Genomic DNA, 14,509 nt, shown 5'->3' on the forward strand with positions numbered 1-14,509 from the left:
CTATTGATTAAAGTTGCTTAACTCTGAGACTATTATTTTAATATCAATTGGCCCAGCTTAATAACTTTTATATTTTTTTATGAGAAACACTGAATTTCATACACAAGATAATTTTTATTTAAACTGTAATTGATATATTATAATTTCTTTACATTTTTTTAAATAATTTTTTTTTTTTTTTTTAGTGCTAGATATTTAGTTGGTAGTTTCTCATGGTAGTTTCTCGCAAGAACCTTAGTAAAACTTTAACAACTTTTAATTTCAAATGTTACTTTAATTGTAATTTTTTTACTCAGATATGAATTGAACAATATAAAAAAGAACATTATTTACATATGGCCCTTTATACTATTGTAAAATCCAAACATTGTAGCGCACCGCGCGAATGAGCACTTCTCTTTCAAATCTCACCACTTCTCCTTATCAGTTTCAAAAAGAGAAGTCACTTCTCCCTATAATTCTGAAGTAGTGTGAGCCCTGTGGTACAATTTCAGAGCAATTGAAATACTTGTACACAAGTTATTACCCTGAAAGTATAAAAATGCTTGTTTTGGGGCCCCTTTTTGGCCCTTAATTCCTAAACTGTTGGCACCATAACCCCTAAAATGAATGCAGACCTTCTACTTGTGGTATTAAACATTGTGGTACCATTTCAGAGCAATTAAGATACTTATACACAAGTTATTATCCAGAAAGTAGATAAATGCTTGATTTGGGCCGTTTTCGGGCCTCTAATTTTCAAATGGTTGGGACCAGCATCTGCAAAATCAATCTCAACTTTCCTTTTGTGGTATTGAATCTTCTTATTAAATTTCAAAGAGATCCATTCACGTAAACTAAAGTTATTTCCAGACACCAAATGTGTCTTCGGACAAGGCAGACAACTACGGCATCAGACGATCCCAAAATTTTTTACGGTCGTATAAAAACCACAAAAAAACGTAATGTCCATCATACTTCATCTAACAGCAACTGCTATATTTCTCTTTAAATTGGAAAAATAATTAGAAATATTCAACCTTTAAAATTTGAAGAGGATAAAAATCATTCCTTACCAGATGCTATAGTAAAATCTTTATTCAAACTTACAGCTAATTGATATTGTCCACTACTGATTAAGTTTCTGATGTTTCTTATTCTGTCTTTCTGTAAAAAAATAACAGTGTTATTATCTAGGAATCAAATTAACTGCTTTGAAACCATTTAAACATCATAAAACAATATATGATAAAGAAACAATTGACATTCAATTCACTGACCATAACTTGGTATAGATTCAATAAATCAGATTTGGCACATGGGGTCAATAGAATTATCAAATTTTTTTTTTTCAAGTTTTCTATAGATGTTTTTCATTCAAGATATGAATAAACAGCTGCGCCATGAGCGCATGATACGCCCGACGTCTTGTGTGGAAGTTTTATGCAATAATCATAAATAGTTTCTGAGAAAGTTTTAAGCAATAACCATATATTGTTTTTGAGACACGGTTGGACATGTGAAACCCCCAACCCTGGTTTTTTTTCTACAAAAAACTAAATATTACTAAAATAAAATTTTGAATCAAAACCAAAAAGTATACAGATCTTTAGATTTATATAACAAAAAAGTGTGTTAAGTTTTAAGCAATAATCATAAATTATTTTTGAGATACAGCGCGACATGTAAAAAAAACATCCCCTGTTTAACAAAATACTCAATAACTCCAAAATAAAGTTTTGAATCATCACCAAAAAGTATACAGATCTTTAGATTAATATAACAAAGACATGTGTAAAGTTTTAAGCAATAATCATAAATTGTTTTTGAGATACGGCACAACATGTTAAAAAAACCTCCCCCTTTTTTTACAAAATACTCAATAACTCAAAAATGAAATTTTGAATCATCACCAAAAAGTATACAGATCTTTAGATTAATATAACAAAGACATGTGTAAAGTTTTAAGCAATAATCATAAATCGTTTTTGAGATATGGTGCGACATGTAAAAAAAAACCTCCCCCTTTTTTACAAAATACTCAATAACTCAAAAACAAAATTTTGAATCATCACCAAAAAGTATACAGATATGGAGATTAATATAACTAAGAAGTGTTTAAAGTTTTAAGCCATAATCAAGAATCGTTTTTGAGATACGATGCGACATGTGAAAAAAACACACCCCTGTTTTAGTTACAAAGTGCCGTAACTCAAAAAGTTTTAATCTTATTTTCACCAAAAAGTATACAGATCATTTGACCATCATAAGAAACAACTATGTTAAGTTTCATGAAATTTGGATAAGTCGTTCTCAAGTTACGGTGCGACATGTTTACGCCGGACAGACAGACGGACGGACACCGGACATTTGTATACCATAATATGTCCCGTCAAAATTTTGACGGGCGTATAAAAAAGGGTCAATATTTCATCAGAGGCATTTAAAACATGAATTCAAGGAATAATTGTTTATTTTCAAAAACTAAATGAAATATATAGGAAAATACTTGTAACTTAGCAACTTCTATTTGCATGGCAAGCAACTACTTTTGTCACTGAGGCTCTACTTACCCTTCAGGAGCACCTAAGATCACCCCCAGTTTTTGGTGGGTTTGTGTTGCTCAGTTTTTAATTTTCTTTGTTGTGTTTTGTGAACTGTTGTTTGTATTTTTCTTTTTTAGTCATGGTGTTTATTTTCTACTTATAAGTTTGAATGCCCCTTTTGTATATTTTACCTCTTGAGGAAAAGGGTATTTGTTTTAAGGATATCTGATTTTGTACTTTAAAGAAATTAGCTACGATCAAAACAACTGAAATTAGGAATTTTGTCAAGGTCTTAACTTCAGGCAACATTTGATTATTATAGCTTAGTTATCAAAATGCTTAGAAGTAACTTTTAACCACAGCTCACTAATCTGAATAGAAATAAATCACTTATAACTACAACTTACTTACCTGAATACTTGGCAGTAGTTTACTGAAAAGGTAGAAGAAATAATAATCATTACCTAAATATCTAGCGACTTTTTTCTATTTTTTTTTTTTGTTTATTTATCACTTAAATTCAAACGACTGTGCTTAAGGTAAAAACTATTACAAATATAGGATTTTGATACACTAGTCATAGGGATATTGTCACCAGTCCTTACAACCCCAAAAAGGCCTGCCATCGCCTGGTATTCTACACCTCCACAAACGACAGAGGCAAGCGCAGTAGGATCGACTTCAATGAAGGGTTTGACATCAACGACCCAGACCTACTGTGCACACCACCACACACATCGCCCGTCATCAACCCAGATTCCAAAGAGGCAATACAAACAGCCATGCTAGCAGCAACACCAATGCAGTCGGAGTAAAATGAAGGCCAAAAGACAAAGAGACACTGGTCTGTAAAATAGGTTTTTCCAGTCCGCAATATCCACAGGATAGCCGGACGTGAAACATCCACATATCATCATCACTAATCATTTATATATTTAATGTCAATGAAAGAGGTAAAGATGTTCTTGTGTGGCTTTGCACAAAGCACACCCAGTTTCTCAACCTTACAGTACACTAAATCCTGGTTAAGCCTTTATGCAGCAAAATCTGTACATATTTAGTGGAATAAATGTTATCTTATCTGATAAATATTACACTTGGAGAGTAGATACAGTCTTTATGTACTAAAACAATTACCTAAATGGCCTGAATGCAACTGATAAAGTTGTTGACTTTTTCTGGTCCATTTTAACCTGTAATCAAAATTATTATAATTCAAATATGACTTTGCACTATATATTATTCTACTTGACATATTGATTACTTTTAAAAGCCATCAGTGAAAAGATTTATTGTAGAAGTTATATTTTTTTCAATTTTCAAAACAATTATCCAAAGCAAAATATCTATTTTTTACAAGTAGTAGAAATTTTACTCAAGCAAACATATTTTTGACATCAGGTGGCTGTCTCATTGCAGTGTAATCAACATTTTATCAGAAATGACAGTAACATCAGGTGCTTCAGTAGTGTAAACATATAAACAATATACAAATGTATAAGCAAATACAATATAAAATCTGACCTGATATTGCTCCAAAATCTGTTGTGCATTTGCAAATATGCTTTCAGCTTTCTCAAAATCTGAACTGTTGAGGAAACTTAATGGAAGTGTACCCTAAAATAAAAGGGTACTTCAAATGAGGCATATATTTATATATTTATTTAATAATGAGATGAAAACATTTAGTGCAAAAATGTCAACATGATGAACTAAAAAGGTAAAATTTACATAGGACATTTTTTTCATCTATATAAAATATGCAAGATAAAACTCTAAAACTTTAGTGCTTATATGTTCATTTGAAAATTTGAAGATATTTTTTGATAGATTTATAATTTATAATTACTGTGGATTCATTAACATTCGTTGGATGCCAATTTTCGTTGATTTCATGGGTACATGGAAACAACAAATTTAAATGTTCAACGAAATGCATGTTTTCTAAAAGAAATGCATGTGAACTTTGACAAAACCATGAATTTAAATATCCACGAATATGCAAGTTTTCCTCTGTACACGAAAATAAATGAATCTATAGTATAAATACGTTTTTCATTGATGAATTTCAAGGACTAAAAATATCTCTTTTAATAAAAAGTCTTGACTACTACTTACAACAGAGTTCATAGGATAAGGTACTCCTACAAGTGATGACATCAAAGGGGCTATATCTGCCTGTTAAAAAAGTAAATTAAATATTTAGATAATTATCTTATGAATTTTGGAAACCTTGAAATAATATACTGTATGCCCTTTTCTTCTTTTTAATATCTCAATATCTAGCCAGGTATTTTCTAGTACCGTAGGTACTCACTTATAAGTCGGAAATTTGGGAGTAAAATTCAGAATCCAGAGAGGGGTACCGACTTATAAGCGAGATCCCGAGACCAGAGGAAAAATCCAAGCTCAAGAAATGTGGTCAGATGTGAATTTCCTAACCAAAACTACGTTTGTGATAGCCAAACCTACATTAATCTCTAAATAAATAGATTTTGTTGAAAATAAATGACTACAATACTGTCTTTGTGTTTTATTTGTTCACTGTTAACATTTGTGTTGAATTTCCCACTGTTTCCGTTTTGTATATTGATTTTTCAAGGTCACATGGTTTTTGTATCATCCCAAAGGAAGAGCAAAGAACCAGAAATCAGAAGAAGATAATAATGTACTAAATATATAAAAAGAATGTATCTAACCGACTGATTGTGTTATTATTGTTTTATTAAAAATTACAACATTGATTGACAATCCAATATAATCCATGAATAGGTGTGAAAAATATCAGTGACAGGTTAATAAGTTAATTAGTTAGTGTCCATTGATTTCTATAACTCATGAATTGATGGTGTCTATCCTATGTCTCAATATATTTATCACTATGACTGGTCTGTTATGAATGATTAACTGGATTAATTTATTTTTTTCGTTTGACTTTTATTTTGTTCAGGTTCATGTTGGTTTATACTCTTTTTTTTCTCAAACAATAGGTGTTTGGTCATACACAAAATCATTGATGCATTACGTAAACAATATGAGGCAAAACAGTGAATAAAAACAAGAAACAAGAAATGAATACATCTTATTATTATCAACAGAATAAATTATCAGGATGAACATCAATTTTATGTACTTTTAAAAAGTAAACAAACATTCATTCAATACATGAATCTCAATTTAATTTCTTCATTTTGCCGATGATCAGTTACTTTCTGCTGTAAAAAAAAGTCCCAATTTAAACCGACTTATAGCAGGGTCAAGACTAAATCCTTAGATTTTAAAGCTGAAAAGGGCATCCGACTTATAAGCGGATCAACTTATACTCGAGTATCTACGGTAATAAATGTTTGTATTGCTACTGTATGAACATTTATATTTCATTCAAAACAAAGGGAAGCTTACCCATTTAAAGGTTTAGCATTTCAAAACTGTGTTCATTTACTCTTTCTGACACAAAACTACTGAATAAATTTAAATATTTTTATCTTTCACTCTAAAACAATACATGTATTGGTAATGACCATTAACAGACTTGAATTTCAAACTTAGTTAATGATCCTCAAACATTTTTACCTGGTTAAGGTCAGTTCTCTTTATATCTTGTAATTTCCATTCTGCAAGTAAATACTTGATACTGTTTACAAACTGTTAGAACAATTTTCCAATAATTCTATTTTATTGACTGTTTTAAAATGTAGAACAATCTGGTTAATATAAGTAAATATTGTGAATTCTGGGTAATATAAGTAAATATTGTGAGTTCCTTTCATTTTTCCAAATGATTGGTGTTAGACTAATGACTTTAAATGTACATAAATTAGTTGTCTTCCTAAAAAATGCTTAGAATGGAAAAATGGCTTGAAATACGATTTTATTTTTCTATGAAAAGTATTATGTGTTATATATTGAAAAGATTGATGTCTTCTTTTTTTCTGGTTTTTGTAAATTAGACAACCATCTGAAGATTGTTATTGTTAATGTTTTTTTTAGTTTTATCTCTTCTCGCTTCTTTTTATCATACTAGACTTGTTATTTCTCAGTCATCGATCTAATATCTTCTTTATAAAATTATCAATGTACCCATTTTCAGTTTTTTGTACTTGTATTTTCACATTGCCTGTTGAATTTTATTGATTATGTCTTATTTCAACACTGACCAGCAGATTTTAATTTGATTTATAAAACAATTAAAAATGAAAATAATAACTTAATTGATGACATGCCTTCAGAATATGAATCAGGGTAGATATCTTGATTTGAGGATTCTTGAGGTCCTCTGATACCAGCTCCCCAAGCTACGACAGGAGTTAATGTTTCATGAGGATTCCCTGCTCCATGTGATCCTGTAAAGAATTGAAGATGCACCATTTCATTTCTAACATTTATATCCACAACACATGATCAAATGATAAGAAAGCATAGTATGTTTTTACAGGTAATAATAATTCTATGAAATAGTGTGTCCATGATTTTTTTATTCCTAAAATTTTTAACAGCAATGTTCAATGTCCTTATCTACCCCTTATTATTTTAATGCAAAGTTAAGACCCTATGGCATATGCTGTACTTCAGAACAGTACTTCTACTATATAATGACCGCCTTCAACACGTTGAAGTTTACGTCACTTGTACTGTTCATTGCTTTGTGAAGATATATATACAGTGAAATATAACAAATTTGTGATAGTAAACAAAAAAACAAAAAATTTTTACATAGTGGTAGTGCATATTTTTAATTTATTATTTTTAAATATTAAGATAAAAACTATTTACACATGATGAATTTACGGGCTGTAGGTGTAGTTTGAGACAGCTACTTTGAACGACTCTATAGAGTCGCTCATCACAATACTCGGGGGAAGGCTGTTCCAGATTTTAATTGTGCGTGGGAAAAATTATTGTTGTCTTATTTGTGTTCGGCAGGATGGAATTTGGTATGAGAGTGTGTGCATGTTCCTGGACTGTCTGAGCGGTTGAATTAATCTGTCTGTTTTTGTGATAGCAATGAGGTGATATGAAATTTTATAGAACATGACCAGGCGTGCATCGGTTCTTCTGTGTGCCAGGTCTCTCCATTTTAAATGATCTAGCATGTCACTAACGCTTGAGGTGTTTCTGTGTCGGTTAGTGACATATCTAGCAGCCCTTCTTTGTACTTTTTCTATCTTGTTAATATCCTCAGTAAAGTAAGGGTCCCAAACTGAACAGGCATATTCTAGCGATGGTCTGACTAAAGATTTATATGCCTGTTCCTTTACTGAGGTGGAACTGATGTTAAGATTCCTTCGAAGAAAACCTAGTGTGCTGTTGGCTTTATTACAGATGTTGTTTATGTGACTGTGCTATTTCAAGTCTGATTGAATTGTCACACCTAGGTATTTTGCCTTATCGACATGTTCAAGAATGTGGCCATGTAAAGTGTAATTATATACGAATGGATTTTTATTTCGGCTGATGGACATGACATTACACTTGTCAGGATGGAAAGCCATTTTCCATGTATTTTCCCAAATGCCTAGTGTGTTGAGGTCTTTTTGAAGGGTTTCACAATCACTGTTTGATTTTATTACCAGATATGCAATGGTGTCGTCTGCAAATAGGCGTATGGTGGAATTTAGCCCAACTGGTATGTCGTTTATGTAAAATAAAAACAGACTTGGGCCCAGAACAGATCCTTGAGGCACTCCGGACTTTACAGGGACATAGCCTATATGTATTAACTTCTTTATACATATTTATCTTTATTGATAACCATTTAGCACCTGTCAGTCTTATTTATTGAATTATAACATATAGAAGTACAAATAAGCACAGGAAACATGATTTTCGAGTTGGAGAACTTTACAAGACTCAAGTAGGAAATAACTAATGTTATTTCATTTTCCTCTATTTACACAGTCATGGCAGTATATACATCATAGTATAATTTTTTAGCAAAGTTTATTAAACACACTGTCTGACAACATTATATCAATTTTCTATTTTATAGCACTCTTTGTTTTATTCATATCTTATAGTATTTACCCCAATTTGTCATGCCATGGTCTGATGACATTATATATGTAGTTTTACCATCCCTGTCATAAAAATCATCAAACAACTTCACCATTTCTTTTATTCCTGTATCAACAAGCTCTATATTCTTTAAATACACCCTGAAATAAAATATAAATCTATTTATGCAAGTATAGATTGTAATTAATTTTGTTAGATTTTTCTATTCTTTGAGTACCAAAATAACAAACCGGCCACCATTGTTGATCGCATTTACTTCTACCTATTGTGTATAATTGGCCAAAAGAGAGGAAAATCATTATTTGTCAACTTAACATAATTGCATAAAAAATGTCCACCAAAAGGAAATAATTGTTCCTACACATTATTCCACTACAAAGTACTAAATAGCATAAATAAGGGTCTGGATGGGAATAAGAAACCTTTTGACAACACATTAAATATTACCTATAATATATTCATTCTTTAGTAACACATGAAAAAATCAAAATGATTTGGTGTACAGTATTCTAAATATATGTATATATGTGATAATACATGTAACTTGGATTCATTCCTATGTATAACAAATATTAGTTTTACGGGGCCAGTTTTACATGCTGTCTCATTGACCCATACCATGCAATGTTATTTTTATTCATAAAAAATAATTGTTAATATTTTTTTTCATTATTTTCATATAAAATAATACTGTTTAAACTTGAAAATTTAACCACAGATTGCTGCCCTATTTGTCTGATCTATGGATTATATTTTCTACCTTATGTCCAACACTAGAGCAAGCCAAAAAAGGCATATAGAAACACCTATGAGTGACAAGTATTAACTTTATATTCTAGATCATCAGACTTACTCAGAATGTGGTTTGTGTGAGTGTCCATTAGTGTCTATGCCAAGCAGATGGAGGAAGAATACAATTTTGTCTTTCTGTAATTTCTCATACAAATCTCTGTCTGATTTAGCTCCTTCAAAAAAGGCCTGGAAGAGAAAATATACATACCTATATCAACAGTATTCTACCCAATAATTCACAATAATACACAATGTTAACAGTTTTTCTATAACTTAGATTGCTGTTTCTTAGTTCTTCTTGTATTCTTTAAAGGTTACAATCATTTTTAACAAGAATATTTTGATAAAAACAATTGATCTTAATACAAAAAAATGTATAACTGAATATTTTTATCCAAGGTTTTGAAAGCCATTCACATTCTTATGATGTGTGAAGACTTATTTGCTGATAACATTATCAGTTTTTAAGAAGTAGTTTTAATTTTGCAATTTATTTGGAAATTGGCTAATTTTGTTTTTAATACTATACAATCAACCATGAAATTCATACAACATTATAAATGAATCTATTGAAGAATTTTAATTTATATGCAACAAGAATGTGTCCAAAGTACACGGATGCCCCACTCACACTATCATTTTCCATGTTCAATGGAGCATGAAATTGGATAAAAAATATAATTAGGCATTAAAATTAGAAAGATAATATCATAGGGAACATGTGTACTAAGTTTCAAGTTGATTGGACTTCAACTTCATCAAAAACTACCTTGACCAAAAACTTTAACCTGAAACATGCACTTTCATTTTCTATGTTCAGTGGACCGTGAAATTGGGGTCAAAAGTTTAATTTGGCTTTAAAATTAGAAAGATCATATCATAAGGAACATGTGTACTAAGTTTCAAGTTGATTGGACTTCAACTTCATCAAAAACTACCTTGACCAAAAACTTTAACCTGAAAAACTTTAACCTGAAACATGCACTTTCATTTTCTATGTTCAGTGGACCGTGAAATTGGGGTCAAAAGTTTAATTTGGCTTTAAAATTAGAAAGATCATATCATAAGGAACATGTGTACTAAGTTTCAAGTTGATTGGACTTCAACTTCATCAAAAACTACCTTGACCAAAAACTTTAACCTGAAAAACTTTAACCTGAAACATGCACTTTCATTTTCTATGTTCAGTGGACCGTGAAATTGGGGTCAAAAGTTTAATTTGGCTTTAAAATTAGAAAGATCATATCATAGGGAACATGTGTACCAAGTTTGAAGTCGATTGGACTTCAACTTCATCAAAAACTACCTCGACCAAAAACTTTAACCTGAAGCGGGACAGACGGACGAACGGACGAACGAACGGACGAACGAACGGACGAACGGACGCACAGACCAGAAAACATAATGCCCCTATGTGGGGCATAAAAAAAATTGCATGGACATTTATAACTTTGATTTTATCAAATACATGTGTCAAGGTTTCAAGGTTAAACTATTCTTACCTTAACCTTATCAAATACCCAAATGTCAAGGTCAGAAGCATGTGATGCTGCAAAATCTTCCTCATCAGATGTATACATCTCTGTAAATACATGGTCACCACTGGCTCCTATGAATTAAAGAAAATACATATACAAAGTTAAATATGTCAGAAGCACATACACATGTAATGACATGATACAAAATATGTTAAATATGAGAAAAGATAGCTTAGTAATCAACAAAGGAGGGTAAAGATGTGACTTTCTTTTTCAATTTTTAGTTTACAAATTTTATGTTAACCAGAAAAGTTATCATAAATAATGTTGTGTCAGAGAGCTGAATTTGATATTGACTCCTTGGAAAAAGAAAAGTTATAGTGGTATCAGCACATATTAAATGGCAAACAACTGTATTTCAATATTCATCAGTATCTTTATATTATTTATGAAGTAATCTTACCTTTTGCAAACATTGGTAAGATATCAGGGCTACCCCAAGACCAAGTGTTTCTACTTTGGTTAAAAACAGAATCAAATTCTACTGGATTTTCTTTCCAACCTGCAATGAGTAATCAATAAATCTGGGTTATAACTCTACTTTAGAAGTTGTTTTTAAACCTTCATAACAAATATGAGAAGTTTCAGGCTGATGTGACCACACTTAACATCCCTAGTTTCCTAGTTTACAAATTTATCCTTAACTTTAATCTGGAATGACACAGACAAAAAGAAGGATGATATTCCAGAAATATAATACCCCTACTATCATGACTAGATATATATAAAAGGTGGGGAATAAAAGGGTAAAACATTTACATATCATTTAATGAAACAAATGGATAAGACTCACACGAAAAACTTTTTAAAAACACATTCACTTGTCCAACAGATAAAACTAGGCAAAAGAAACTCTTTCACACATTGTTGTCAATATATTGGAATTTTATTCCACTGTCATACAATTGAGGGATTTAGGTAGCTATAACACCAGGTTTAATCAACCATTTTCTACATAAGAAAATGCCTGTACCAAGTCAGGAATATGACAGTTGTTATCCATTCATTTGATGTATTTGAGCTTTTGATTTTGTCATTTGATTAGGAACTTCCTTTTAGAATTTTCCTCAGAGTTTAATATTCTTGTTTTTTTTCCCTTTTTTTATATATAGCCCAGACAATTTTAACCTATTTAGTAATTGGATATATCATTTAGCATACCCATGTTTTTGAAATGTTTATCCTGTTTATTTACATTTTTATTCAATCCCATTAAGTTGATCTTTTTATAAACATTTCTATAAGTATAAGGATGTCAATTTTCTTCATACCTTTGGCAACAGCGCTTACATCTTCATAAAACCCAGCAATAAGTGCTACATGGCCAGGTCTGGATTCTGTAGGTACTCTTGTGTGAGAAACACCCCAGGCACCATGTGTGTGTATTATATCCCTGAAAATATAAAGCCCAACAGTAAGTGATACATCCTGTAAGCCCTAAAGTGCTAGAAAAATCCACTGCAAAATTTTTGATAATCATTTTCTTAAACATGTTAAAAATTCAAAACCCAGCATGTAACAAAAATAAAGTATTTCAATATTTATTTAGTCTTCTATATACATATTTCTGTTCAATTTGATTCTTCAAAGTAGATATCTTTAAATTTTTTATCGTTAAACTCAAGATGAAAGTAAAATGTAAGCCCATCATTTAAACTGATATATTAAAAGATGAAACTGGAACCAAAAATTAATGACTTTTATCTCATTTGGTCTTTAACTTGTCTGCATTGTATAACTTGCAAATCTTTAACCAAAGGCAAAAAATGTATAGAGCAAATATAATTTAATATACCGGTACAATGCATAATCATTACCTAAGGAAAGGTGCTCTTGATTGTCCATTTTCATCCAGTCCAAAAAACTTATCAGCTCTTAAACCATCAGCAGAAAACAGTACAAGACGGTTGGCAGCAGGTTTCAGAGGGGATACATGTGGAGTCATTCCATGAACCAGAGGTGATGTGAAGTAAATATCAAATATCGAGTAAAAAAACACCAAGTGGGTAAACAACCCAGCCAGTACCAAACATATTGTATCCGTGTTCATCCTAAAAATATACAGACACACTATTAATCACATGCTGTTAATACATTCATCCTACATGTACATGTCCCTATTCATGATTGTGACCTTTAGAATAATTCTTTTTTTAATCCGATCAACTTTTTTTGCCAAAAAATATATTTTTTTACTTCTTTTGTTAGATTTACATAAAGGCAGTTCTGGGCCTACCCGCATGCGGGGATGTGTAGCCAAATTGGCCTTTGAAGGCTACACGTACCCGCAACTGATTTTATAAACTGCCATATGATCGGTTATTTCAGGATTTTGTGAATTCAGTGAAGAAAATGGCAATTATATTTTCAAAATATTTAATGTATTAGTAAGAAAAAATAGAAAATGCTCATTAAAATATAAAAATTATACTGAATTTGAATAAATATATATGTTAAAAACACTCTTTATTTTTTTAATAAAATTCAAAACAGAAACAAAAAATCTAAAATATCTAAAACTACTAAAAAATAAAATTTGAATGTATACACTATTTAATGTAATAAGATATAATTCTATATGTCTAAAACTAGATGCTTTCTATAATTAAATATCCATTCAGAACTCTGGATTTATTGCTACTTATATTGTTGCACCTGAATTATGATAAAATATTTCAGGTGTTCATATATACATGTACATGTAGGTTAAAATGAATAATATGGGGACAAAGTCCCCAATAACAGTAGAAAAATCAATAAAAAAAAAAAAAAAAAATCGGGAAAATTTTCATTGTACTAATGAACTCAAAATCGTTCAATTTTTGTGTTGTCATGTTTTGAATTCCCGCATCTGTGCAGAAATCTACAATGTACTTCCTTTTTCCAGTCTCGTTTGTATGAAACTTTGAGTAAAAATATATATTTATCAGTCTTGTATAAAATAGGAAGGTACGAAATACCAATTTCATTTTTAATAATTCCTCGATATGAAAAAACGTTACCTGATGACAGCGTTTCTTTGTTTACATTGCATATGACGTCATAACTTAAATAACGTCACAACTAAAATCCCTAACAACAGAACCAAAATCGGAAACGTTACAGTATTTCTGTTTCTTTTTTTTAACAAATATTTAAGTTACAAAAAAATAATTCATACAGACTTCGTCCCCATTTACAGGTAATGCCTGCCTCATATTAAATAAATTAATCTGAACTAATAATGTGTGATACATGTATATGAATAGATAATCTATTTTATTTATATATTTATGATCATTTATTGTAAGAACTTAAACTGTTCTTATTTCGTTTGTAATGCCTTTTTAATTAGATTATCTTCTAAAACAAATATCATATATTTTATTTTTGTACGACTATAAAAATCCTTGGTATCTTACAAAAATATTTGTTTTGAACTTTGGTCCAAATTTTTCTTCGTGTCTGTTGGCATTTCTACATTGTTTTCTGCTACAAAATGCGGCCTTTGACGACCATCTTTCTTTTTTCCGTTCATAGTAATAGAGTGATCATGTCAATCTACTTGAGTACTTCACTACTTGAGAAAACTTTTAGTGCAAATTAACAGTGCCGGTATTTACCTCCCTTGCTTTGTTTACTTTAAGTCTCGTTTTAAGA

The 14,509-nt window shown here is 30.7% G+C and overlaps 1 protein-coding gene across 1 annotated transcript in view; it reads right to left on the reverse strand.

Moving 5' to 3' along the window:
* The window catches only part of LOC143079273 (GPI ethanolamine phosphate transferase 1-like), a 33,562-nt gene extending 19,063 nt beyond the window's left edge, over positions 1-14,499 (reverse strand). Inside the window, exons 1-14 of the mRNA XM_076254518.1 lie at positions 14,272-14,499; positions 12,688-12,921; positions 12,142-12,263; positions 11,274-11,372; positions 10,835-10,941; positions 9,394-9,518; positions 8,550-8,680; positions 6,749-6,868; positions 6,099-6,139; positions 4,644-4,703; positions 4,050-4,142; positions 3,663-3,718; positions 2,937-2,958; positions 1,090-1,146 (exon numbers count right to left, since the gene is read on the reverse strand). Coding sequence (XP_076110633.1) covers positions 1,090-1,146; positions 2,937-2,958; positions 3,663-3,718; positions 4,050-4,142; positions 4,644-4,703; positions 6,099-6,139; positions 6,749-6,868; positions 8,550-8,680; positions 9,394-9,518; positions 10,835-10,941; positions 11,274-11,372; positions 12,142-12,263; positions 12,688-12,921; positions 14,272-14,387 — 1,383 coding nt within the window. The 5' untranslated portion in view covers positions 14,388-14,499. The remainder of the gene's footprint in view (positions 1-1,089; positions 1,147-2,936; positions 2,959-3,662; positions 3,719-4,049; positions 4,143-4,643; positions 4,704-6,098; positions 6,140-6,748; positions 6,869-8,549; positions 8,681-9,393; positions 9,519-10,834; positions 10,942-11,273; positions 11,373-12,141; positions 12,264-12,687; positions 12,922-14,271) is intronic.
* Positions 14,500-14,509: the final 10 nt, after the last annotated feature.

Source organism: Mytilus galloprovincialis, chromosome 6, assembly GCF_965363235.1.
Source record: "Mytilus galloprovincialis chromosome 6, xbMytGall1.hap1.1, whole genome shotgun sequence".
NCBI classification, from domain to species: Eukaryota; Metazoa; Mollusca; class Bivalvia; order Mytilida; family Mytilidae; genus Mytilus; species Mytilus galloprovincialis.